The 26,443-nt window shown below is 42.9% G+C and overlaps 2 protein-coding genes and 2 long non-coding RNA genes across 4 annotated transcripts; all 4 read right to left on the bottom strand.

Annotated features, from left to right (window-relative positions):
- Positions 1-3,965: 3,965 nt before the first annotated feature.
- LOC131703123 (zona pellucida sperm-binding protein 2-like) lies at positions 3,966-6,204 on the bottom strand. Its single transcript, XM_059005988.1, has 5 exons — positions 6,070-6,204; positions 5,732-5,825; positions 5,540-5,644; positions 5,407-5,445; positions 3,966-4,003 (listed from the first exon to the last, which is right to left on the bottom strand). Exons 1-5 carry the CDS (start codon positions 6,109-6,111, stop codon positions 3,966-3,968), a joined length of 318 nt encoding a protein of 105 aa, XP_058861971.1. The 5' UTR covers positions 6,112-6,204.
- A 102-nt stretch (positions 6,205-6,306) lies between these two features.
- On the bottom strand, positions 6,307-6,822 carry LOC131703021 (uncharacterized). The gene is made up of 3 exons (XR_009309639.1): positions 6,769-6,822; positions 6,567-6,694; positions 6,307-6,490 (listed from the first exon to the last, which is right to left on the bottom strand). It is a non-coding gene; the product is annotated as an uncharacterized LOC131703021 (long non-coding RNA).
- A 1,416-nt stretch (positions 6,823-8,238) lies between these two features.
- LOC131703122 (uncharacterized) lies at positions 8,239-9,263 on the bottom strand. Its single transcript, XM_059005987.1, has 5 exons — positions 9,048-9,263; positions 8,822-8,972; positions 8,519-8,727; positions 8,299-8,420; positions 8,239-8,251 (listed from the first exon to the last, which is right to left on the bottom strand). Exons 1-5 carry the CDS (start codon positions 9,243-9,245, stop codon positions 8,239-8,241), a joined length of 693 nt encoding a protein of 230 aa, XP_058861970.1. The 5' UTR covers positions 9,246-9,263.
- A 102-nt stretch (positions 9,264-9,365) lies between these two features.
- On the bottom strand, positions 9,366-11,771 carry LOC131703016 (uncharacterized). The gene is made up of 8 exons (XR_009309634.1): positions 11,678-11,771; positions 11,536-11,594; positions 11,356-11,445; positions 10,818-10,945; positions 10,593-10,739; positions 10,398-10,478; positions 9,563-9,733; positions 9,366-9,460 (listed from the first exon to the last, which is right to left on the bottom strand). It is a non-coding gene; the product is annotated as an uncharacterized LOC131703016 (long non-coding RNA).
- Between the last annotated feature and the right edge of the window lie 14,672 nt (positions 11,772-26,443).

Below are 26,443 nucleotides of genomic sequence, written 5' to 3'. Positions count from 1 at the left end.
ACTTCTGCCTCTGTTATGCTAAAGTTATTTAAAACTGGATAGGAACAGGTTGACGTGGGGCATGTTGTCCGTATCCTCCTTTGTAAAAACCTGTGAAAAGTAATCATTTAATATATTTGCTATTTTTTATTTTTTCATCTATGATTTTGCCATTTGTATCTCTTAGACATTTAACCTCCTCTTTGAATGTTCTCTTGCTGTTATAATATTGGAAAAACATTTTGGAATTGGTTTTAGCCCCCTTAGCAATGATCATTTATATCTATCTCTCTTGGCCTTTCTAACTTCCTTTTTGACTTGTGTTTGCAGTTCCAAATACGAGTAGCAAACACTGTTGCAGCAGCAGAGGACATTCAAAGTGATCTAGACAGCATTCAGAACTGGGCAGACACATTTCAAATGACATTTAATAGAGAAAAGTGTAAGGTACTGCACACAGGCAATACATTTCTCCCCCTTCCTTTCTATATTGGTTAATTGTGGGCTCTATTTTCTTTTTTTAACATCACTGAGTCCCTTGTCCCTGTGCAAAACAATGTAGAAACATATAGAGAATGTATGGGAATGGTCAATAAACATCACTGCTGTTTCTCTTAAAGCGTGTTTATTTATTTATAATACTGGATCCTGTCAATACTGTATTACATTATGAATATGAATATAGCTGAATTATTCATTGTAGATAATACTTAGAATACCAGATACATATTTAGCATTAAAAAGCAATACATGTGATTTATTTAACAGTCATTAGTCATTAGTCATAATAGTTCATTATTTTGTGTATCAGGCGCCACACAAAGCTCAGAGCAGTGCGTTAGACTGTAATGATGCTCCAGTCAGTCTGTCCGGACTGCACCTGAACCATTTTAAAAACACGAAGCCCCTAATAAGCTAATTTGTAAAAATTAGGAAAGAATTGCGCAGATACAACGAAGCTAAATTAGAACTCATAGCTGGTACAACGAGAGAGGAAGAGAGGGCGGGGCAGAGAAGGAGGGGGAGACGCTGCTAGGCAACCGGCTCGTGAACATTCCACTCAGCTGAGCAGAGACCGTTAGGATTTAAAAATGCGAACGTTCCGAGCGGCGTTAGGCGCTTCGTTAAATTAACACACCGTTGCTGGCATTTGAATTTTGAAGAAAACAATATTTTAACTCAAACAGCACTGTATTAAAATAATACTTTACTAGAAGTTCCAGACCGTTTTCCAACAAATAAAAGGTGATACGTATTTATAATAAGTATATTTGTTATGATATTAAGACTAAAGAAATGTGCTACAGTTTGGTGTATAATTTATTTATTTATTAAATGTTGTAGTATTTCTTTTTTTAATATTGTATTGTTTTCACAAAATAACATCCATACATTATCAGTTCATCTGCTAGAGTAATCAAATCACAAATATTACTCGTCAGTAATTCATACACAGACACACTGTGGTAACTTCAAGAAGTTAAAATGTAAGGCTGGATTAAAGTTTAACCAAATAAATAAGTAAATACATTAATAACGACATGAAACAAAAATAAGTTTTGGTAGCTCATACGTAGGCCTATTTAAATTACAAAATGCGACCTGTTTTAGAAATTGATTGATATACTACCTGCCATTTAAATCTAAATTATATTTAAAACTGTTTGAGCGGCAGACTAGCATAGATGATTTCTAAAATCCATTAATATGTTAAACTATACACCACATTAGCCGAGAAATATAGAAATTGATCATTTGTAAAGAATTAGCTGTGAGATTATAATCAGAATTGTGGATGCATGGATTTTTGATTAAAATACACCCACATGTGTTTTTGTTTTATGTCGTAATTTATTTATTAATTTCATTGTAACCCCATGCTGGTGCCACGGGTTGTCTCTGTATCAATTCACTGATATTTGAGGTTTTGTTTAGTACACACTAGCAGGTGATCTGATAATGTTATTGATGTTATTTTGTGAAAACAATAAGACGTTAATACTGTGCTACAAAAAAATGACTCGACGTGTTGTAACGTGTGCGGGTGATGTCATGGGTTGTCATGGCAGCGCCGATCATCACGGGAGGGGTTATCATTGGTTGTCAGAGAAACGCTGGAGTTCCGCTGGCTTCCGAGGATCCAACCCGAATATCTAAAACATTTGATTTTAAACCGTTTTGTATAATATTTTCTTTTTCGGGGCTTCGCTAATAGCTTCTTGTTTAGTCTTTGTAGATATTGAACTGGATCATTGTTTCAACGTGCATGTCTGGGTTTTGTCCAGTTGATGGAGCTGCTGCTGCTGTTGTGATGTTTTGTTTAGCAGAATGCAGTTCACGTACCGTGTTACAAACGGGACGGCGCTGCACAGAGCGGTACAAACTGTGCAATTAAAATCTCCGGTAGTACTACAGACGGGCCGCCGATAGTCATCTCTGATTAACCCAACATGAATATAAATACAAACCCAGTCTGTTTCAAAGAGCACTCAGAGTGACGGCGCCGGAGAGTCTGATAGCAGCTTTAATAATATGAATGTGCCTGTGTCTGATCGAGTCTCGCATCAAACTCATCGTCCTCTTTATAATATAAACACATTACACCCCCCGTACTACACACGGTGTTTCCAGTGTAGTGAATTCAGTTCCAATAACTCACACACTCAAACATGAAGAGAACAACATGTTGTTAAGTAGCACTTTTTTGTGATGCTAAAACAAGGTATATAAATAAGGAGTGTTGATAATTTCACCCTAAACTTGCATATTGAAAGTAGCATGTCAAAGCAAGAAGGAATCTAATAAATAGATTATGCCTGTGTAATCACAACTCAGAGGCAGCCAGACCTATGGCATCACACATGGGACTACAGAAACTGGTATGGGATTCTGGAATTGTAGTTTGTTTGCAGTTTTACCGTTTTGTGGCTGAACGCTGGAGGCTGCATTAGAAACTGTATTCGATTTTTTTTTATCTAACGGGAGTAATACAAACTACACTAAGCAAAAATGTAAGAGATATATTAATGTTTTATATTTTGCATGTATTTGGATTAATACTTAATATACTTAGTTTTTGTGAACACGATCACCCACAGAACTGTATAATAAAGTTTGTTTCTAGAATTCTGTTCTTTGCATGTGTGTGTTTTATAATATGTACACCTGTCAGCACTGAGCTTTCAAAATAAGGGAGACTGCATGGGGCAGGACTCTGAAACAGACCTTCACGGGCAGGGTTACCATATGACTTCATGCAGACTAGAACACACTGGGATAGTTTAGGCTCTTCAACTCACATGCCAAAAGATTGTGGGAAGTGTAGTCCTGCTGTGAACAGTGACCAAGAGGTGTAGAATGTACCACAATGCATTGCAATTGGAAAAGCCTGAATTGTCCCAATGAACAAGGAGTCACATGGTAACCAGAATGCATGCCTGCCACAGGCTTCCCATGGGCCCTAAAGTATGACCAATACACAGAGGAAGGAACTGCACTGCTGGAAATAGTGATTTTAGAACCTGAAATGTTAGCAAAAATAATTGCTTTTGCAAAAACGTATGTAGGAGCTGAACTGGAATTTTGATTATTAAAAAAAAGGAATTGTCACAGATAGCTGAGTTGGGTGGAGGTGTAAAAATAATCACGTCCAGACAATGGTATGATGTGACACAAGTTGTTTTCTTTTCATTTATTAGTGTCTGCAAACAGTGGTAATCAGGACAACAAACAAAAGAAAATGTCCAAGCAAAAGAGAAACACTAACTGAAATGTGGAGAGACAAAACAAACAAACAACAAAGTAAAATTATCCAGACTCTGGGTGGCTGTCCTTGCCTTTCTGGTGTCCACCCTCCTGGTTGGCTGTCTCTCTTTTGAATTAGTTTGTTTATGTCTGTCAAAAAAGTCACAGTGAGCATTTGTTTGTTTTTATCCCTCAGTACCTCTCCAACACTCCTTTGTGCTTTCAGATACCACCCTCGACTGCTACAACACGGCCCCTTTTATGTGCTGCGGAACGCCCCCTGATCAGCGGAACACCAATCAGCAATTGCCATTTTAATCTCCTCCCAATTCTGGGACTTTGCAGGACATTCCGTGTTGTTGCCCTCAACAAAGATGGTGACCGTCCTTTCGGGACTTCCGCCCCAAAGGTGGAGCTGTCACGTCACACCATCTCTGTTGGGGCCTTCTAGGCTGGCTCACAGCCCGCTGGCGGCTGGGAGGATGGCTTACAGCACGGGATCGCTTTATCTCATCACAGGAATGTATTCTTATTTTAGTTTATTTAGGTATGTGTAATTATTATGGTTTGGTATGTGCGCCTTTTCTATGCACTGCACCCTCAAGTGGTAGTTTTCTTTATAGCTAATGAATTATAGAATTCAGTGTGGAAAGTAAACAATAAAGAACACAGATGACACAGTGAGGAGGAGCAGCAGCAAATACAGTTCAACTGAAGACAATTAGTTTGTACTTTTGAAAGGAGTTCCTGGTATGGAACATATTGCTGTATTGGAAGGATTTTCCACTAGTTTTATTATTGGATGTAAGTTAATAAAAGCTTACTGTATTCTGAAGATTGGGAAGTTTACACACCTGGAATTATTCTAGAAGTTAAGAGCTGGAAGTGATGTGAAGCACAGTGACTGTATGATGAGTCGTAATGTAGAGGATACCTAGCCTACAAAAACTAACAAGTGGGAAAATCATTTATGAAGCCACCACAATGTAAATTTAAAGAGACAAGAGAATCTGGTCAGGGAGAAGGGCCCAACATAAGGGAAAGTGGACAAGCCTGGCTTTGGTGGACAGCTTTTAACTTTACACCAGCTTTTGTTTTCAAATGAACCCTCCCCCCTTACTATTTCTACACACGAGGCTTCAAAATAATTAACAGTTAAACATATATTCTTAAATCAGTGAAGCAGGGCTCTAGTTTGTTTCTTGTTGAAGCCTGGTTCATGACAATATATAAATTGTATACTGAAATAGAATTTATATGAAAATTGTTACCCAATACATATTTAATAAAAGGGACAAATGAAGGGGGGTTTCTTCCTTAAATTTTATCATGCTAAATAACTGAAGGTATAGTAATTGCCCTGTTACTGTTCAATATAAAAATAGGGTTACAGCTCAATGGAGGAGGAAAGTCTTTGCTCCCAGGTACAAACAGTGAATTACTCAAGGACCCGTCGCTAACACACCATATTGGAGAATGGCCTGATCAGGGAAAATCAAAGCATTTGATACAGCAAGGAGGAGGAAATCCCATTGACATGGCCATTCTGACATATCAAGTGTAGAATTAGTCAAGCACAAAAAAATAAGCTTTTACAAGCAAGATTTTTATTTATCAACACACACTTTTTGGCAGTTTCCAGAAAGATACAACTCCAGCTATGAAGATAACTACTGAACACACCCATTGCAGCTCCCAGAAGGGACCACACATTGAATTGGGCTGCAAGAGAAGAAAGAAATAGTTAGAGGAATATAAAGAGAGATATTTATAGATTTAACTTGAACTGCAATTGTGTTCACATCATGCATATTACCGCTTCTAGGCATAAAGTGAAGGGATCCATCTCTCTTCAGCTCAATTGGGCCAGAAGACACAAACACCTTTACTGCACCACCATCCATCCCTTCAGCACTGCGACCTACAGGAGGAATTAGGAGGAGTCCATCAAAACAAATGGACAAAAATGCATGCTAAATGTCCCCCCCTTCTTAGACAGAGCTCTTACCAAGCCTCTGTTTCCCTGGAATGCACCGTCTGCTACAGAGGCTGTCTGATGGCCGGTTTGAATCGCATATCACAACACTGCAGTGGAAGTAAATCTGAAAGACAGCACACCTTGTCAAGTAAAACAAGCATCAATAGATCAGGCAGTACCATCATCCAATGAGGATTACTGAATTGAAAAACAAATATATTGCATCATAAGTGTTTCTTGCAAAAGTGCAGTTACATGTTTTCATTCCAACTCACTAAAGATTTGAGAACAGCAACTATTCGTTGCTTGCAAAGCAATCCAAACCATGCATTGTGGTACAAGATCCCCATCCCAACAGTCCACTTTACCTGTCCTTTCAGTGCATCCCGGCCGCTTGTGAAGGAAAACATTTTCACTTCAAACCTCTTCAGATGGGAAGGGAACAGCACTCTTGCATTGCTGGACACTGGGTGAAAGATGGTCAAGTACTCATCTGCAGGAGTTCTCACAGCTAGAAAGAGAAAGTAGGTCAGGAGCACATCAGCCACAACTCCAATTCCAAGGTTTTGTAACAGCAATATCATATTCCAGCATCTTACCTGTCCACAACGACATCCCACTTTGGAGAGCTATTCCTGTCAACAGAATAGGTTGCCCAGCAGTTCTCCAAAAACAATTCAGCCTGTGGATCCCTGCTGTACAGGAGCTCTACCTCAAAATACAAGGGTCTTCGCAAGTACTTCACAACAGGGTAATCCTGAGCTCCATAGAAGTCATTGTAGGTTGAATCTGCAGAGATGCAAGGGATCTATAGGTGGAAACACACTACTAGAGCATCTATATTACTTCAATTGCCAAGTCCTACCCAATGCAAGCCGCATGATGACTGCAAGGTCCCCCAAGCCAGGCTGGGCTACAGGTGCAGGATTATTCTGGTACAAGAACTGTACTACCTTGGTGTCATTGACCAGGTAGTGACAGGCAACTCTCAACCTGGAAAGAGGAGATGGGGTTAGGAGAGTTTCAGGCTCAACCACAAGGATACTCAATTTGATTGCAATCCTTACCGGTAAGATGTGAACAACACTTCATTCTCATAAGTCAGGAGGTTGTTGTCAAACTGGAAGAGAATCACAAAAGGCTCAGGTTGCAATGAACTTGTAGATTTAGTATGGAGCTGCATACCAAGTTGCAGACTAGCTAATATGGTACTCAGGATCATCCCCAGCTGTGTACTAATTTTGTACCAATTTCACAATTTAAAAATAAAAAGCGTTGGTTACGAATATTGCAATTTCATAATTGAACACTTTTGGGACCTCATGTTTGTTACAGTTAGTATGATACCACAAGTCTGTCTACAGAAACTGCTAGACTAATTTGGTATTGTTTTAGTAACCTCTAGGAGGGCAAAAGAAGTAAATTTTGGATTTGTTGCAAATACACATTTGAATACACAGCTGGCGACTCTTGAGCTGCAATTGGTATCAACTCGTGTACTAGTTTAGTCCCATCCTATGTACTAGCCACGGGATCTTCCCCAGTTAGTACGCTCCTTCCAGTTCACTGCCATTGACCCAAAAAGGTCTATAGGCAGCACATGCAATGCCATAACCAAGAGTCATGTGTCGCAGCACCTTTGTCAACTGGACAAGCAGTTCAATACAAAAGGTGACATCCTTCAGGACGTACACAATTCATGCAAGTAATTCAGCTGATAGAAACACTGGTCACCATGGCTCCCCAGAGTGATCCAGGGGTGTTGGTCAACTTGTCAATATGTTGAACCTCCTCAAAACATGGTTTTAAAAATGTGTCAATATCAATAACCCGTCTAGTTGTTCCACAGGAGTTGACATTGAAGTAGAAAACCGCATTGATAGCATCAGACTGAAGAGGCCGGCAACTCTGATCCCTTAGAGTTAGTTGACTTGGAGACAAGCTGGGGACAGATTCCACTTTCACAGCGAGAGCTGCCATAGTTCCATTGGTGAAGCAATCTGAAACACAGCATTTGGATCCAGGTTAAGGAAACAGATTATAGCTTCAATACCACTCCATGCAACCTTTGGCCAATCTCAAAATCAGTTATTCTAAAGAATGCTTGGTCTGCAGGAGAGTTACCAATCATCTTTGTAGGGAAACTGCAGGACAGAGAAAAGTCAGCCACCACAACCATGGTGCCAACATCCTTCAAGGTCAAGTCAAGCCTGCTTCTGATGCCCGAAGAACTGATCACCTACAGAGACAATACATCAGGTCAGTAATGTGTTGAACCCAAGACAACTAAAAACACATTAAAGTTCCATCACTTACTTCATATGTGGCATCAACTGAATTGTATGGCACAGTCATCCAGAAATTGGTAGCATTGGCATTATACTTGTACAGGGCAAGCAGACTTCCACCAAGTTCTCTTGAGCCCACAAAAGGAACCCAGTTGCGACCCATGTTGCCATATGTTACCATGGTATAGAATGCAGCACCATCACAGTAGCCAGTTACTGTAGGTAGAACTGCAAGAGGAAAAGCAGTTGTCAGGGCAATGGACTGGATTGTCAGAAAAAAGTAGTAGTAGACCACAAACAGTCAGGCACTTACTGATGTCTTTGAGAATGGCTTCAACTACAGCAGGATGAGTAAAGGGTGTATTCTCTGGCACTATATTCAGCAAGTAGGTCAGGGGCAGAATGTAGGTTCTGGTGTCTGGAGGAGTTACCTGAAAGAAACATGGGTTTGTAGGATTACACCCAAAGTCAGACAGCAAGCAAGTGTTTTCAAAATAGCAATAGGATGGCTGAACATGTGGGATATTACCTTTTGCTTCACATTGGGGTCCTCAAATGGCACCTGGAGAGTGTAGGTCTTGGATCCATTGGGAAAGACATGCTCCTGGACATTATAACCTTTTAGGTTGGCTTCTGGCACAGTTAACGTCTCTGGTCCAACTATAATTTTGACCAGCTCCACATCAGGCAGGAATGTCCCCAGGGTCACATTGAACACTCTGGCTTTAGGAACAGTGTCTGAAATTAAAGCATGCAGTTAAAATGAAGGCTATGAAGTGGAGCACTGCAACAAATCCCTTTGATTTACTGCATGTGGACAAGTTCTACATACTGTTTGTGACAACTGGTGGCCGAGGCATGAAAGGAGTGGTTATTGGATGAAGTACTGTGTACTTGGTCTTCTCAGGCCCATCTTGCCAGGTATGCTCCAGCATTGGTTCAATAGAGTAAGAGATCACATAGGTGTTGTCCAATACATGGCTCTGAAAGCACAGAAGCATCTTAGGAGGAAAGCTTTAACATGAGAAGGATTTAGAAGATGTTGAACTTCTACATACCTTGTAATATCCACCATCAGCTCCCACAGGAATTTTTACAGTGATTAGCTGGGGACCGACATCCAGTTTATAATCTCTACTATGAATCGTTGCAGGGTCAAGCTTGCGGCCATCAACTCCCATTTGAACATCAAGGGTAGTAATTTGTGGTGTTGGAACAAGGGGAGGTAGAACACGGGGAACATTCCATGTAATCATCTGTTCTGTGAAGGCTGTTCAATCTGACAAAAAGGAACACCATAGACTTGGTATAGAAAACTCACACTTAAACCTAGAACAGTTCTTGAGCACCATTGCCCTCTATAATCTTACTCACCAGTAGGACATGTAACTGCAGTGTCCACCATCATGACCATCCATCTTTGCTTATAAAAGGTGGTTGATCTTAGCACAGCCATTGGTACAGTTTGGATCTGTTGGAGAGGAGGGGGAACTTTTACTAAAATAAAAGACTAAATCTACCTTCATTGTCTGGATATACTGTACTAGACAACAATGAAGCCCAGACTACTTACCACCTGAGGCTGGCTTTCTGTGGAGTTGTATGCAGCTCTAACCAGAATTCGAGTTGGTGTAGTGTTTATGCCATAGCCATTTGTCATGGCCTGAGCAACAGTCATGGTTGTCTTTCTATTTGCTGGGAGATGGAACACAACTTTCCAGATGCTGTTGTCAGCAGCAGTTGCCTAGCAAAGAGAAAACCCCATTAGAATAGGGAGTTTGAACACAAAGCATCCCCAGTCTAAAGGATTTGTCACAGCAGATGGTTTGTTTAATAAAACATGAACTAAAACTGAAGGGTGAAATGTATCACTGAAACCGTTATATGATCAAACGTCTCTAATGGAACAGAGAATCCTCAAATACAACTGCATACGAAAGAGCCTACGTGAAAGCATGTGGTCTGGATCGGATACAGGCAGAGTTTGTAGCCACTCATTTGTACTGGACCTTAATATCAGTGTACCAAAAATTTTAGGATAATACTTGAAATTGCTCCTATACAGCAGACTTCAAAAAGGTATATCAGGACACATTTATCATGAAGGGTTTATAACCCTGCACATATGAAGCCACTACCTAAGTGGTTGAAATACAAAGCTTACACACTGACAAGAAAGTGTTAACTTCACCACAATCATGTTTTACCACAACAAATCACAGAATACGTATACAAAGCCAATGCCTTAAATGTTACACAATTCCAATATGACCACCCTCTTGGGAGACAGGTTAAAGTTAAGGGGGCCGTTAGATTTTGCTTCAACTAGATGAGACAGTAGAGTAGACCTCAATTAGGCAAGACCAAGGGGATGTGAATGAAGCAAATGCAAAGTCACATGATTCTACCTCAGGGTATGCAAGGGACCAATCAGGATCATCTTAAACAAAGTTTGGCTCAATAAGTGGCACCCCTCTTCTCACAGAAACCTAAAGAGAATTCACATTAGTCATGAGTGAAGCACTTCTGTAATGACAATTAAAATACCCACACAACCCAACAAGTTATACTGAACAGCATTATCACATCCTGATAGCCCTTACCTCCATGTAGTTTCTTTCACACAGAATCTCCCTCTCTGCCCATGGAGAATAGCGGCATGTCATGCTCTGAACATAGGAGGAAGCTGAAGTCATAGCACTGTTTGAGAAGACACTGATTTGTACTGTCAGCTTGTAGGTCTCATCATTCTGGAAACAAAGGCTAAAGTTAGTCCCAGCATGTCACCATTAGAAACACGTTTAAAAAGAAATATAATTAAAACTCACTGTGTTCTGAGCAAAGCAGCTCACCACAGAAGCAAGGAACTTGGCATTTCCCAAGAAGTCAACGGTTAAGCTATATCCACACTGTGCGGCCAGTCTTGGAGAGAGGGACACAAGCGCCCCCTTATTGTCTATGGAAAATAAATTAAGTTGGCCTTTTAAGAAACTGTACACGTGATCAAGCAAGGTAGAGATATAACAAAGTGAACACCCCCACCGCCACGTTCCATAAGCAATTTTGTAAAAACGAGTTATATTAATAGAATTGTACACCCATTCGGAACAGTATGTTTAGAGTAAATAATTTATATTTCGGCGCACTTGCAGTCAACAAATCTGACTAAGGTTGTAGCAGCACAGGTCTATTTAGGGTGATCAGCAACATGCTTTTAAAGTTAACGCAAGAGTTTCATACACTGCATTTGAAAAAAACGAAGCCTTACAGCGCAGGAGTACTCTGTTCTTAATTCAGGTTATTACATTACGACTCAACAGGCTTTAAACATCAAAAGCTTTCCATTCAAGAAAATTGATCACTCACCAATCACATTGATACGAAAATACTTTCCAACAAAAGACTTATCCAACATCATCATCATAACACTCCCTTGACATTCTGTCCTCACCGAGCCTGCAGAAGACAACGATACATGAAAACACACAACCGGCAAATAAACAGCAAGCTAAAAGAACAGATGTGCTGAAGCGACCGTTAACGTACCTAGAGGGGGGTTCTGCGTCCAAACTTCAGTGACTAACACTGCTAACAGCAATGTTATTCTGCATTGGAAAAAAAAACCACGCAAGTGAGACACACACAATAAAATGAACGTTTCTAAAGTAGAGGAAAGATCAACAATTACCCAAATCTAAGACAACACGGCATCATTAAATCCAAGGCAGCCCCGACCGTGAACTTCTTTCACCGTTAGAAAGACACAATAATAAAAACAAACCCGCCAGTAGCTGAGTTTTGTGTTCCTTAGTGCGCAATGGGTTTATAAAGAGGTTCAGGTGCTAATGGGAGCTAATTAGCTGCAATTGATGCGCGCACCTCTTTCATATTAGTCCTCTAATTTTCAATCAGTATGTTAATTAAAATAAATAATAATAATAATAATAATAATAATAATAATAATAATAATAATAATAATAATAATAATAATAACCCATTTAGAAGATTGTACTTTGAATTAAAGTTTGGCAGAAGTACGTGCGGAACAAACTGGACTGTCACCGACAAGGACTGTCTGATTAAAGGCTCAGCTATGGAGGCATGTAGTAAACAAACCCCAATGAATAATAAAAAGCAGGCCGCGCAAATGAAGAAACACATTTATATCGTGCAGGAATCCAGGCAGGTGTGTTGCCTGCGCCAGTTTGAGGGGACGAGAATGACAGCTCGAGTTCTGATGTTAACATCCACAAGTCAATTACCCATTTTTACAATTTCACCAGACTGATAGGTAGGCTAAGCAGACATTAAAGGAGACAATTTATTTGAGGCCACTTGATTTAAGAAACAGTGCAAAGCATCTCTTTTGCATGTCAGATTTACCATGACAGGGGCAGTCCCGGGGAATAGAATGACCAAGAGGCAAATGGAAAGCACAGCGCTTAACCTGAAATACAACGCGCAGTATTGATTTAGAACAGACTAAACACAAATCGGATGACGTGTTGGAAATTTGAATTGTAATCAATTTATTTAAGATTTGAAGTTCCCATTTCAATTATTGAGCTTAATTACATTCATTCTTTTATGTATAATTAATTCACTTGGTGTGTTGAGCATTTTCAATTTGGCATATTATCTTCGAGTCTTGAGCTTTGTCTATTTGACAGCTGTTATTTCAATTCAAATGTTGAACTTTGTCGTTGATGTTTGACGCTCCGGCTTTTGCAGTTCACATTTTTGTTACATTCCACCTCTCATAGGTTTGAACACAAACGGTTTTATTTGTGAAATTGTCAGATTGTTTATTGTGTATCCAGCGCTCATCTGAACTAACTGGTTCAGTAGTCTGTTCCCGTGAATAGACAGCACATGTCTGAGGGGGTGTGTTCTGTACAGCTGTGCATTTGAGTAAAGTTTGTCGCGGAGTTTTAAACGTTCCCATGGCAACTGAGTCAACAAAACCAACATCATCACGCATTGAGACGCAAGCTAAGGGCTAAGAAGTAAATGGTAAAAAGTGAAAGCAGTGTGAGTCAGTGGAATTTTTTGATTGTTTGATTTTATCAAATCTTCACGATAATCATGTATGTTCTGTAAATGCGGAATGCAATTAGTTGATATGTAAAAGCATGAATAAATGAATGGTGTCTATTCCTAACGCATCGGTAAAGTTCAGTATAGTGCCGCTTTTGTAGCAGCAAGCAGGCTTGTTCCGTCGTCTTGATATCACTATGTAACACAATTTTTGTTCCTGGGTAGTAGGTGTTATTTCCTAATTGCTTATGCCTCAAAAGTATAGAAAATGGCTACTATTCCCCACAAACTTTGCTTTTGTGACCAGGACAGTGATATTTTGAAATTTACCTTTTTCCAATGAGAAAACGGACGAATTTGTGTCTTTTGGTTCACATAAGTCAGAAAAAAACAACATATGAATCCAAATTAACATGTATTTATACTAAAGTAATACAAAAATGACTACAAAATATTTAGAAGCGAGTAGTTTTTCGAGATTTACGATTATACTGTAAATCACTTTCACGAATCAGCCCCCAGATGTAGTCTCCCATCATATTCTCGTTATACTGTCCTTGGTAGCGGCGTTCAAAGTCCATTATATCCTGGTGGAAGCGCTCGCCTCCAGGATATAATTGCACTCCAGGATCTTCTTTATCTGTGGTCCGACGAAGACACCGGCTTTGACCTTTGCCTCAGACAGCTTAGGGAAGAAGTCTTGAAGGTACCTGAGACCCTTCTCTTTACTTCTAAAGACGGCTGCTCTCTCTCCGGAGGAGTGGGTACGGGGAGCTCATGGCAGTGTGTCACCGGGGCGATGGATGAAGGAAGGTCCGGATACGTGATAGCAGGTGCATTCTTGCCAGTCCGACATTTGGAAGGGTCCACCATGCAGAAGTAGCAGTTGCTTGAGTGGTCAGTGGGTTCCCGCCAAATTCTTGGGATAGCGAACTTCATGGCTCTCTTTTCCCCTCTGTACCATCCTACAAAAATACATTTATTTCACCCATGACTAATGTGTAAGAGATTCTCGCAACATTTTTCATATATGATATATTTATTCAATAACATTGAAAAATGTAAAACATTTTAAAATTAAAAACTTTTACAATTTTAAAAATTTTAACAAATTTTATAACATAAAATTCCGAGCAACAATTGTCCATCTTACCTTCCAGAGTTTTTTTGGAGTGCTCGCAGGTGTAATGAGGTGCCCAGAGTTTGTCTTGATCCCCGACAGGCATGCCGAAATATGCCTTGTAGGCCTCACACATCTTAGCAGATGATTCCACGGAGTACTTGTTCGCTCTTGTCTTGATAAATTGGCCGCAGACATAGCAAAATGCGTCTGACGGATGCTTGCAGCCTCTTGATGCCATCTCAGAAATATGCAGATATGTATCCACTTAGGCAGCTGGAACTAAACTGAACTGGTGGGCTTAAGGCCCCTGTATTTATTATTATTATTATTATTTATTTCTTAGCAGACGCCCTTATCCAGGGCGACTTACAATCGTAAGCAAAAACATTTCAAGCGTTACAATACAAGTAATACAATAAGAGCAAGAAATACAATAACTTTTGTTCAAGTAAAGTACAAGTTTGACAAACCACAATTCAATAATACAGCAGGTAATAGTGATAGTTACATCAGGATATGATTAAATAGTGATAGTTACATCAGGATGTGATTAAATACAAAGTACTACAGGTTAAAAACTTGGCAGATTACAGTATTCTGAAGTACAGGATTAAATGCAGTAAAATAGGGGCAGATAAGAGCAAAATAAAGCACATTTACATGAAGGGTGATAGTGTCCCAGGATACAAACAGAGGAGTTCTACAGGTGCTCTTTGAAGAGGTGAGTCTTAAGGAGGCGCCGGAATGTGGTCAGGGACTGGGCAGTCCTGACATCTGTAGGAAGGTCATTCCACCACTGCGGAGCAAGGGTGGAGAAGGAGCGGGCTTTGGAGGCAGGGGAGCGTAGCGGTGGTAGAGCTAGTCTTCTAGTGCAGGCGGAGCGGAGAGGTCGAGTGGGGGTGTAGGGAGAGATGAGGGTCTGGAGGTAGCTGGGTGCAGACTGGTCAAGGCATCTGTAAGCTAGTACAAGAGTCTTGAACTGGATGCGAGCGGTGATCGGGAGCCAGTGGAGCGAGCGGAGTAGTGGAGTAGCGTGGGCGAAGCGAGGCAGAGAGAACACTAGGCGGGCAGCAGAGTTCTGGATGAGCTGGAGCGGACGGGTGGCGGACGCAGGGAGGCCAGCCAGGAGGGAGTTGCAGTAGTCTAGGCGGGAGAGTACCAGGGCCTGGACCAGGAGCTGGGTAGCATAGTTGGTGAGGAAGGGTCGGATTCTTCGGATGTTGCTCAGGAAGAATCGGCAAGTACGTGCCAGAGTGGAGATGTGCTGGGAATAAGAGAGGAAGGGGTCCAGGGTGACTCCAAGGTTCTTAGCTGAGGAAGAGGGAGAGAGTGTGGTAGATTCCAGAGGAACAGAGATGGAGAGATCAGAGGAGGGGGAGGAGGAGGGAAAGAAAAGGAGGTCAGATTTAGAGAGGTTGAGTTTGAGGTGATGCGAGTGCATCCAGCAGGAAATAGCAGACAGACAGGTAGAGATACGGGAGGAGATGGTGGAGTCAGAGGTGGGGAAGGAGAGGAAAATCTGAGCATCATCAGCATATAAATGGTATGAGAAACCATAGGATGCGATGAGGGGGCCCAGGGAGCGGGTGTAGAGAGAGAACAGGAGAGGACCCAAGACTGACCCTTGGGGGACTCCAGTTAAGAGAGGGTGAGGTGTGGAGGTTGCTCCACGTCAGGTTACCTGGTAAGTGCGGTTGGAGAGGTAGGAGGAGAACCAGGCCAGAGCAGTGCCAGAGATCCCCAGGTCAGCAAGAGATGATAGTAGAATAGAGTGATCAACAGTGTCAAAAGCAGCAGAGAGGTCGAGGAGAATTAGGACAGAGGAGAGAGAGGCAGCTCGGGCACATTTAAGTGAGTTGGTGACAGACAGGAGGGCGGTTTCAGTAGAGTGAGCAGAGCGGAAGCCAGATTGGAGAGGGTCAAGCAGAGAGTGGTTGGACAGGAAAGCAGAGAGCTACTACTATTTATATTACTGGAAAGTTCTAGAAAGTTCTAGAAGTTACTCCAAGTTTACTCAGCACTGAATCTATCTGGAATGTTCTGGAAAATAGGTACATTTCAAAATATCACTGTCCTGGTCACAAAAGCAAAGTTTGTGGGGAATAATAGCCATTTTCTATACTTTTGAGGCATAAGCAATTAGGAAATAACACTTACTACCCAGGAACCAAAAAAAAAAAAAAATTGTTACACGGTGATATCTGCCTCCGGTGGCTTCTTTGAGGATTGCGAACAAATTATGACTGAAAAAAGATCAAGAATGTACCAATCTGGCGCGAAGAAGCGTAAAAAGAAAAAAAAACAGAGGAAGAAAAACAACATGAGAAAGGTATTGTAAGAAGCCATCAATCAATGTCAAGTGAATTTGTCAATTATATTGTTGTTTTTCCCCTGCGCAATGTGATGTTTAGCTGCAATACGTTTTGATAAAGCCTTTTTTCATGTAGAATGTTTTGATGCCAGCAGAGCAAAAATACAATTACCTGTTTTTATGGTGACATTAAATGTGTAGCTAAACCGGGATAGCTAGCTGTATGTTTGTTTGTTTTTTTCTTGTCACTTTAACTGGACAGTCAGCTCGTCCAAGTATCCCCCTACCTGCCATAGCATAGCGTTTTATTACAGCATAGTGGCTGTGTATTTGCATGTATAGCAACCCGGCCTGTGCGCCAGGCAGCACCGGGACCTCTGCGACCGGTTTCCCCCGCCTGAAGTACTGTACTACTTCCTATCATCGATTTATACAGACAAAAGAATATTAGAATTGAGAGAGAAACTGTGTGCTAAACTCGTTCAAAGCACGAGTCACAGTGTCAGCACCAGTCCCAGTGTCAGCACCAGTCCCAGCAGTATCAGCACCAGTCTTACCAGTCCCAGCAGTGTAAGGCAACTTAAGTAGCAGTGAACAAAATGCATGTCAATAAAGGTATGAACCCATCTACTTATTAATAGTGATGTTATATTCTTGTCCTTTTAAAATCACATATTTCTGACAGTGTGAATATGGTCATTGTAGGTTGCTGTGGTTTTGCTGGGAGACAATTCGTTTTAATCTTTGAAATAATATGGGTCATCAAATTTTAACATTAACATCACCATCCAAGAGACTTAATATTGCTTTGCAGTTTACATGAACAGTATTCAGGCTTTGTAAGATGATAACTTTTACCTTTGTAACATGAACAGGATCTGCAAGAGGTTTGTTCAACTTTTTTTTTTTGCCTCAGTAAAAATCTAAATGTTTATTTGTACATTGTATGTTTGCTCGTACATATGTGTGCTCTTACAAACGTTTCAAGAAAGACAGTAGTCTTAAGCCTATGTTGCTTTGATGTCGTGCCAAGTGGAGTGGGCTAATTGGGGGGGGGGGGGGGGGGGTTCAAACCAAATCCTGCTTAGGGCCCCCAAAAGGCTAGAAACAGTCCTGTCTATTACCAGTACAAAACACACACACACACACACACACACACACACACACACACAGAGGCAGCAGTTGTACAGTGTTATACAAGGAAAATAACAAGATATACTCATGACACATTAAGTGTTGAGATGACGATATCACATTATTTTTACATTAGTAGCCTATTATTTATTTTACAGTTGTCACACACAGCCTACATAAAATAATAATAATAATACACATTTCAAGAATCACAAATGTATACAAATTCTGCCACCCTTTAATACAGTTGGGTTTTTACTGGAACAATCTAGGAGGTAAAGTACTTGCTAGCTGTCTGTCTGTCCATCCATCTAGTGCAGGAGTTGTTAACCCATGGTCCTAAAGAGAGCCTCAATCCTGCAGCGGCTCCCCTGTAACTTTCCTGCCGTATCGGAGCGCCTGTCAGTCTGCGAGTGAACGGCGGTGTGAGCCGTGTCTTAGAGCGCATAACCTTCAAAGTAAAAAAATAAGATCCGTATTAATTTGGAATAGCATTAAAAAATTGATGCAGACGTCTTCTTTTCATCCTTTCTTCATTCATCCCTTCCTCTTTTCTTTTGATATTTAGCAGAGAAATTGAACTTTTTATAGACCTCCTCGGAGTCTCCTCCCCACTCCCTCCCTCGCTTCTGAGCTCCGTCAGCGGGCACAGTGCCGGGTTTTGTCCCCCGCCTTTAGCGCACAATGCCCCGGCTTGGCCCGTGTGGGTTTCCAGTCGCAGCCCCCAAGTGCTTCGTAGGCAGTTGCCCTCTATAATAGGCGCAGTCGAGCCGAAAGAGAGCACCAGACTCCAGCGGAGAGATAGCAGCAGCAGCGCCGCACACGATTTCACCCGGCACAGAGTAGAAATGGGGACTCGGTCGAATTTACGAAGCGGTTCCCGTACTCGAAATGTCAAAGTTAAGTAAAAAAATAAATACTGAATCTAATAGCAGTATGGATTTACATTGACAATGATGTGTTTTATTTATTTATTTATTGTCATTATTTTAAGTCTTTGTTAAGTTTAACACGCAGTGAGGAGCAACTTATAACATAAATGAGCAGATAGACTTTGTTTGTTTATTTTTTTTATCTCTTTTCAAATATTCATTTATGTACTTTGAAATGTTATATATTTGATCATTCACATATATATTCAACAAAATCTATATTATATTATTAAATATACGGGTTTGGTCTATGTATGTATTTCTTTGTATCGCTTGTTTTGAGTTTGCGAACATGGTCTTTTAGTATTCCTTATTTTTAGTCGTTTTTCCGTTTGATAGAAATGTCAGACATGCTCAATCCATATCAGGGTCTGCTGCTGTGTATTATAAAGAAATTTCAGACATGCTCAATGAATATCAGGGTCTGCTGCTGTGTATTATAAAGAGATTTCAGACATGCTCAATCAATATCAGGGTCTGCTGCTGTGTATTATAAAGAGATTTCAGAAATGCTCAATCAATATCAGGGTCCGCTGCTGTGTATTATAAAGATATTTCAGACATGCTCAATCAATATCAGGGTCTGCTGCTGTGTATTATAAAGTGATTTCAGACATGCTCAATCAATATCAGGGTCTGCTGCTGTGTATTATAAAGAGATTTCAGACATGCTCAAACAATATCAGTATCTGCTGCTGTGTATTATAAAGATATTTCAGACATGCTCAATCAATATCAGGGTCTGCTGCTGTGTATTATAAAGATATTTCAGACATGCTCAATCAATATCAGGGTCTGCTGCTGTGTATTATAAAGTGATTTCAGACATGCTCAATCCATATCAGTATCTGCTGCTGTGTATTATAAAGAGATTTCAGACATGCTCAATCAATATCAGTATCTGCTGCTGTGTATTATAAAGATATTTCAGATGTCTCAATCAATATCTGGAGCAGCAGTGTGGAGTAGTGGTCAGGGGGGCTCTGTACTCTTGACCGGAGGCTCTTGTGTGGGTTCAGTCCCAGGTGGGGACACACACACTGCTGCTGTACCCTTGAGCAAGCAGGTACTTTACGTAGATTGCTCCATTAAAAAACCCAACTGTATAAATGGGTAATTGTATGTAAATAATAATATCACAATTGTAAGTCACCCTGGATACGGGTGTCTGCTAAGAAATAAAATATCAGAGTCTGCTAAACAGTAGAATGTATGCTGTGCCATAGGAGTCTCATTGAAACTGGCAGAGTCTTTTTTTACTGAAGTTTTGCCATAGGAGGGAGTCTCATTGAAACTGCTGTGCCATAGGAGTCTCATATAATCTGCTGTGCCATAGGAGTCTCATTGAAACTGCTGTGCAATGTGGAGTCTCATTGAAACTGCTGTGCAATAGGGAGTCTCATTGAAACTGCTGTGAAATAGGGAGTCTCATTAAAACTGCTGTGCAATAGGGAGTCTTATTGAAACTGGCATAGTCTTTTTTAACTGAAGTTTATGCCATAGGGCTTCATCAGCAGGTTACGAGCTGACAAGCTAATTATTAAGTTGTATACCCTCTGTGTGTGTGTGTGTGTGTGTGTGTGTGTGTTCGTGTCTCAGTGAGTGTGTGTGTGTGTTTCCCTGTGTGTACGCGTGTTCATGTCTCTCTGTGTGTCAGTGTGCGTATTTTTCTGTGCATGTGTCACTGTGTGCGTGTTTTAGAATGTGCACCTGTGTCTCTGCGTGTCTATGATGTAAACCAATCATTCTGGTTTTCAAACAGCTTGCAGGGCAATAGTGAATCACTCAAATTGTGAATGAATGTGTAAATAAATAAATTAAACAAACTAATGAGAGAGTGGGTGGGAGAGGGAGGGAGGAAAAGGAAGTGAGAGAAAGAACAGCAAGAGGGAGAGCGAGAACGAGTGACTCGTTTGGGAGTGTAAAGGGATGAACTAATGAATGAATCAACAAATTAATCACTGGAATTCTGGAGACTGAAAGATAGATAGAAGTTTATAACCGTTTGTCTGAGGGATGCTGTGACAGGAAATGACCGAGGTTGAAACTCAGAGACAGTTTTAAAGTTCAAAAATAAAGTTTTTAATAAACAAAAATACAAAATAAACCAGCACAAGGGCCAAACAAAAAGGTTTTAAACATAAAATAAACACAAAACAAAAAAAGCAAAACTTACAAAAATAAAGGTTTCCAGGCTGGGCGTTGCCTTCACTGGATTCAAAAACAAACACACAGAAAACCAGCACACACAAACCAGTCTTGTTTCTTCTTCTAGAACACTCCCCCTAGCCAGGGCCTCTCCCCTGGCTTTTATCCCCTGTGGCTGGAGCCCAATTAATCAATAATTGCTGATTATTCAATTAGGGCTCCAGCCACATTCTCACATGTTTTCCTGGCACGGAGGAATTTAACCCCCTCCCTGCCAGTCCCACCCACGTTCATAAAGACGGGGCAGTCCCCCGTCACAGATGCCTTTTCAAGCAGTCACCCCCTCAAATGTTAACATCAAAGCATATCAAAGTTTAGTTTCTTTTTTTTTTGGAATCGTCAATTATTTTTACCCCGTGATTTCTCCCCAATTTGGAATGCCCAATTGTTTTTAAGACAGCCCCTGTCTCACTGATTCTACAACCCCCCACCCCACCTCCCCACCTCCCCCCCCACCCCCCCCCCCCCACCCGCCACCCCCGCAGTGAAGCCTCCTCGGCTGGGAGAGGCTGGAGACAGACAAGCGCACTCAAGCTGTCAAGTCAAGCTGTCCACTTTCTTCTTTCTTTGTTTTTTTGTTTCTTTCTTTCACACTGCAAGCCCAGTGTAACACAGCCGGCTCACAGGCAGGCAGGCAGGCAGGCAGGCGGGCGTCTGGCCACCCACAGGAGTCACTGGTGTGCGGTGAGACCGTGATTACCCAGCTGACTTGAGCCCCCTGCCTGGGTGGCACTCTGCTAATTGTGCACTGTCCCTGGGAGCCCCTTGGAAATCCTCTAGGAATCCCCTAGGTACCTACTAGGAGCTCATGGCCACAGCTGGCGATGGCATAGGCCCGGATTCAAAACAGTGCATTCTGCACTCCAAGGTGTGCCTTTACAGGATGCACCACTCGGGAGTCCCCTATTATTGTTAAAGATAATAAAATATTATAATCAGATTTGTAGATCAACAGATCCACCATAAATAAAGCGGATTCTTGTTCCTGATGAAGTCATTTCCACCGTGCTGCTGATGTGCTGCTGTGTGAGAGTGCTAATCTGGAGTGAAATGTGTTCAGGCTTTCACACACACACATTGAGAGAGAAACACACATATGCACAATGGAGCACACACACACACACACACATTGAGAGAGACACACACTGAGACACACACACATTGAGAGACATACACTCACTGGAACACACACACATTGCAAGAGAAACACACTGAGACACACACATATTGAGAGAGAAACACACCGAGACACACACACACATTGAGAGAGAAACACACTGAGACACACATTGACACACACACACACACACACACACACACACACATTGAGAGAGAAACACACTGAGACACACATTGGGACACACACACACACACACACATATCGAGAGAGAAACACACTGAGACACTGTGACAGAAATACAATGAGTTCTGGTGATAAATCTTCCTCCCGACCTGTGAGGGCGTTAAAGAACGGGAGGAGAAGTATCTGGAAGGGCTGGCCTGACAGTTTGTTTCCGGGACCGGGAAGTGGGTCAGCCTGGAAGGAAGCAAGACTCTGTTGTAAGACCGTATTGATTTGACAGGTAAACAAGGGGCAGCTGCAAGTAATAAGGCAGCTGCAACCGTTTACCTAGATATCATATAGGGGCCAGGGTAACGCTGTTCTTTTCCTTCATTTGGGTTAAACATGAGGAGAGAAGGACTGAGAGAGGAGCTCTCAGAAATATAAAAAGGGAATAAGTGTTACGTGTTGTGTGTTATTTCTGTCTGTCTATAATTGTCTGTCTTTTTGTCGCACTATTAGACAGTTAAAGCACACCTCCGGAGCTGTCGCCACAAAAGCACTATCCGGAGCACCACTGCACAGAGCACCTGCACGTTTGAATTCACCCAGGACTGATGACCGTGCCTTTGTTTTTCTGTTCAGGACTGTGTGGGATTATTCACGCTCCCCGTGCTTTACACATTGTTGTGTACTGCCGGGGATTTATTATTTGACGGTCGCCAGACCTGGAAACAGCACAATAAACACTTATTCACAAAATTACCGTTGTCTGCCTGTCACTCCTGCATCGCATCACCGCTACACCTGTTCCCCTTACCAGCCACTTTGCCACACTTGGTGTCAGATCCGGGATCATGGATCGCAACGCACTGGCGGAGCTGCTGCAGGCGCTGGAGAGCAGACGCGGCGCAGAGGAGAGGAGGAGGGAGGAGCGCTACACGGCGCTCATTGAACGGGTAGGGCTGGCCATTGCCGCAGCAACGACCCCTACCACAACACCGCTGATGTCGCCCCCGAAGGTGGCGTTCGAGCGGCTGGCTACCGCGGCGGCTTGGCTGCGGGAGTTCTGGGCCAGCCAGTTGGGACCCTGCCTGATTGGGTAGGCTCAGGCAGCCTACCAAGCCATGAGCGACCATCACGCCACCGAGTATGACCTGGTCAAGCAGGCTATCCTCCGCCGGCTGAACATCACCACAGAGACCCACCGGGCTCGGTTTAGGGAGTACCGGAGAGCCCCGGAGACACGCCCCAGGGTGGTTGCAGAGCGGTTGTGCGACCACATGGTGCATTGGCTGACCCACGGGAAGAAGACCGCCCAGCAGATGGGGGAAGCCATTGTGGTAGAGCAATTTTGCCATGTGGTCGGCGCCGAAACCCAGGCGTGGATACGGCGCCACAATCCCGACACCCTGGAGGAGGCGGTCAAATTGGCTGAAGACTTCGAGGACTCCCTGACTTCTGCCCGGATCAGGATCCTGTCGGCCCCTGCCCTTCGGAGCAGCCGACCTCTCCCTCCCTCTCCTCCAACACCACCACCACCACCCCCCCGCGTTCCAGGGACCCAGACCTCCTAGAACACCGACCCCATTGGGCCCCCTTGCCTCCCCCCCATGGAGACCAAGGTTGGCCCCCAGCTGGGGTAGAGGTGCTGCCCCTGCCCCTTTGGTCCCACTGCCGATTATTTCCACTCCTTTTGAACGCATTGCAATGGACATAGTGGGCCCTTTGCTACCTTCTGACTCCGGGTATACGCATATATTAGTGGTGGTGGATTATGCAACGCGATACCCGGAGGCAGTTCCATTGAGGTCCACTAGTGCCGCTGCAATAGCCACCAAGTTAGCGCAGATTATGGCTAGAGTAGTGATCCCCAAGGAGATTTTGACCGATCACGGAACCAATTTTCTGTCAAATACGTTACAGCAGGTGTACAAAATATTGAAAATACGTCATCCACAATCGGACGGTCTGGTTGAACGTTTTAATCAGACCTTAAAGTCGATGCTGAGGCGATTTGTAACACAAGAGCAGAAACATTGGGCATCGCTTCTTCCCTACCTCCTTTTTGCGGTGAGAGAAGTGCCGCAGAGTTCCACGGGGTTCTCCCCCTTTGAGCTCCTGTACGGCCGGCAGCCTCGCGGCATTCTCGACCTTCTGAGAGAGGGGTGGGAGGAGCACAAAGGCTCGTCTAAAAATGTAGTGAAGTATGTGCTCCTACTAAGAGATCGCCTGGATTTGGTCGGTCGTTTGGCCCGAGACAACCTCAGATCGGCTCAGCACCGACAGCAGCAGCATTACAACAAAAATGCACGAATTCGAACCTTTCGACCAGGGGACAAGGTAATGTTGCTACTTCCCTCATCAGAATCAAAACTGTGTGCTAAATGGCAGGGGCCGTATGAGGTGATTCGGGCTATAGGGAAAGTAAATTATGAAATTAGACAGCCCGATCGCCGGAATGAACGTGAAATTTACCATGTTAATTTGTTAAAGCCCTGGCAGGCAAGGGAGGTCTTATTTATAGCCCCAGGCAATATGGAGGATGATTTAGGCCCCTCTCCAGAGACCCCGAGCACAAGAGCGATTTCGATGGGGGAACAGTTGGTTCCGGATCAGCAAAGAGAGCTGCGTAAGCTTATTGAAGAGTTCAGCGATGTTTTTTCTGACGTGCCCGGCAGAACAAACTTAGTTGAATATGACATTATCTCTCCACCAGGTGTCACAGTGCGAGAGAGACCGTACCGGATCCCGGAAAGTCGACGAAGTGGCGTGCGCAAAGAGGTATGGGATATGCTTGAGCTTGGGGTAATTGAACCTTCCAGGAGCGAGTGGTGCAGCCCCATTGTCATAGTGGCTAAGAAAGACGGCACCAACCGCTTCTGCGTGGATTTCAGAAAGGTGAACGCTATTGCTAAGTTCGATGCGTATCCCATGCCTCGGGTCGACGAGCTTTTAGACAGACTGGGAAAAGCGAGGTTTATTTCCACTCTGGACCTGAAGAAGGGATACTGGCAAATCCCTTTAACCCGCAGCTCCAGAGAGAAAACTGCATTTTCAACACCATAAGGGCTGTTCCACTTTAAAACCATGCCATTTGGGCTACATGGTGCGCCCGCTGCCTTTCAGAGACTGATGGACCAGGTTTTACGCCCACATAATGAATATGCAGCAGCGTATATTGATGATGTGGTGATTTACAGCTCCACCTGGCGAGAGCATTTGGCTAGGCTTGCAGCCGTTCTTCAGTCTCTAAGAGCAGCCCGGCTGACAGCTAACTTGAGAAAATGTGTGTTTGCCAAAATAGAGACTCAATATTTGGGATTTGTAATGGGAAATATAAGGGTGAAACCTGTGGTCACCAAAATCCAGGCTTTGGTTGATGCAGCGATCCCCAAAATCAAGACTCAGGTGAGGTCACTACTGGGCTTAGCCGGTTATTACCGCCGCTTCATCCCCGAGTACGCCACAGTGGTTAACCCGTTAGTCGACCTCACCAAAAAGAGTGCTCCAAATTTAATTAAATGGTCAGCTGAGTGTCAGGGGGCGTTTGATACGATTAAGCGTAAACTTTGCCAGGCCCCCACTCTTATTACCCCAGATTTCACCAAGAGATTCATCCTACACACCGACGCCTCGGATGTAGGTTTGGGTGCAGTCTTGTCCCAAAAAGTAGCTGGAGTAGAACACCCGATATTGTACCTGAGCAAAAAAATGTTACCTCGGGAACGTAACTATTCCATAGTCGAAAAAGAGTGTTTGGCCATTAAATGGGCTACTCATTCTTTACGATACTACCTGCTGGGACACTCATTTGATCTTGTCACAGACCACACCCCACTCAAGTGGTTAAGCACAATGAAGGACAGCAATGCCCGGATAACTCGGTGGTATCTGGCATTGCAGCCCTTCATGTACCATATGGTACACCGTGCGGGGAAAGACCACCAAAATGCGGATTATTTTTCCCGGGAGGGGGGAGCAATGGGAAAGGTAGATTCAGCCGAGTGTTCCTTCGGCTCCACTCTGAGCGGTGGGATATGTGACAGAAATACAATGAGTTCTGGTGATAAATCTACCTCCCGATCTGTGAGGGCGCTAAAGAACGGGAGGAGAAGTATCTGGAAGGGCTGGCCTGACAGTTCGTTTCCGGGACCGCGAAGTGGGTCAGCCTGGAAGGAAGCGAGACTCTGTTGTAAGACCGTATTGATTTGACAGGTAAATGAGGGGCAGCTGCAAGTAATAAGGCAGCTGCAACCGTTTACCTAGATATCATGCGGGATTACATATAGGGGCCAGGGTAACGCTGTTCTTTTCCTTCGTTTGGGTTAAACGTGAGGAGAGAAGGACTGAGAGAGGAGCTCTCAGAAATATAAAAAGAATTAAGTGTTACGTGTTGTGTGTTATTTCTGTCTGTCTGTAATTGT

The sequence above is a fragment of the Acipenser ruthenus genome, chromosome 32 (genome assembly GCF_902713425.1).
Source record: "Acipenser ruthenus chromosome 32, fAciRut3.2 maternal haplotype, whole genome shotgun sequence".
Classification (NCBI taxonomy): Eukaryota; Metazoa; Chordata; class Actinopteri; order Acipenseriformes; family Acipenseridae; genus Acipenser; species Acipenser ruthenus.
This window is presented reverse-complemented; position numbering and strand designations above follow the sequence as displayed.

Coding starts and splice junctions, on each gene's coding strand:
- LOC131703123 (XM_059005988.1), bottom strand. CDS start 6,111: ATGTTTTCCTTCACAAGCGGCCGGGATGCACTGAAAGGACAG. Junction 5,826..6,069: donor GGGATGCACTGAAAGGACAG/GTAAAGTGGACT, acceptor GCTGTCTTTCAG/ATTTACTTCCACTGCAGTGT. Junction 4,004..5,406: donor CCTTCTGGGAGCTGCAATGG/GTGTGTTCAGTA, acceptor TCCGCTGATCAG/GGGGCGTTCCGCAGCACATA.
- LOC131703122 (XM_059005987.1), bottom strand. CDS start 9,245: ATGATTACATGGAATGTTCCCCGTGTTCTACCTCCCCTTGTTCCAACA. Junction 8,973..9,047: donor CTGATGGTGGATATTACAAG/GTATGTAGAAGT, acceptor CTGTGCTTTCAG/AGCCATGTATTGGACAACAC. Junction 8,728..8,821: donor GCCACCAGTTGTCACAAACA/GTATGTAGAACT, acceptor CTTTAATTTCAG/ACACTGTTCCTAAAGCCAGA.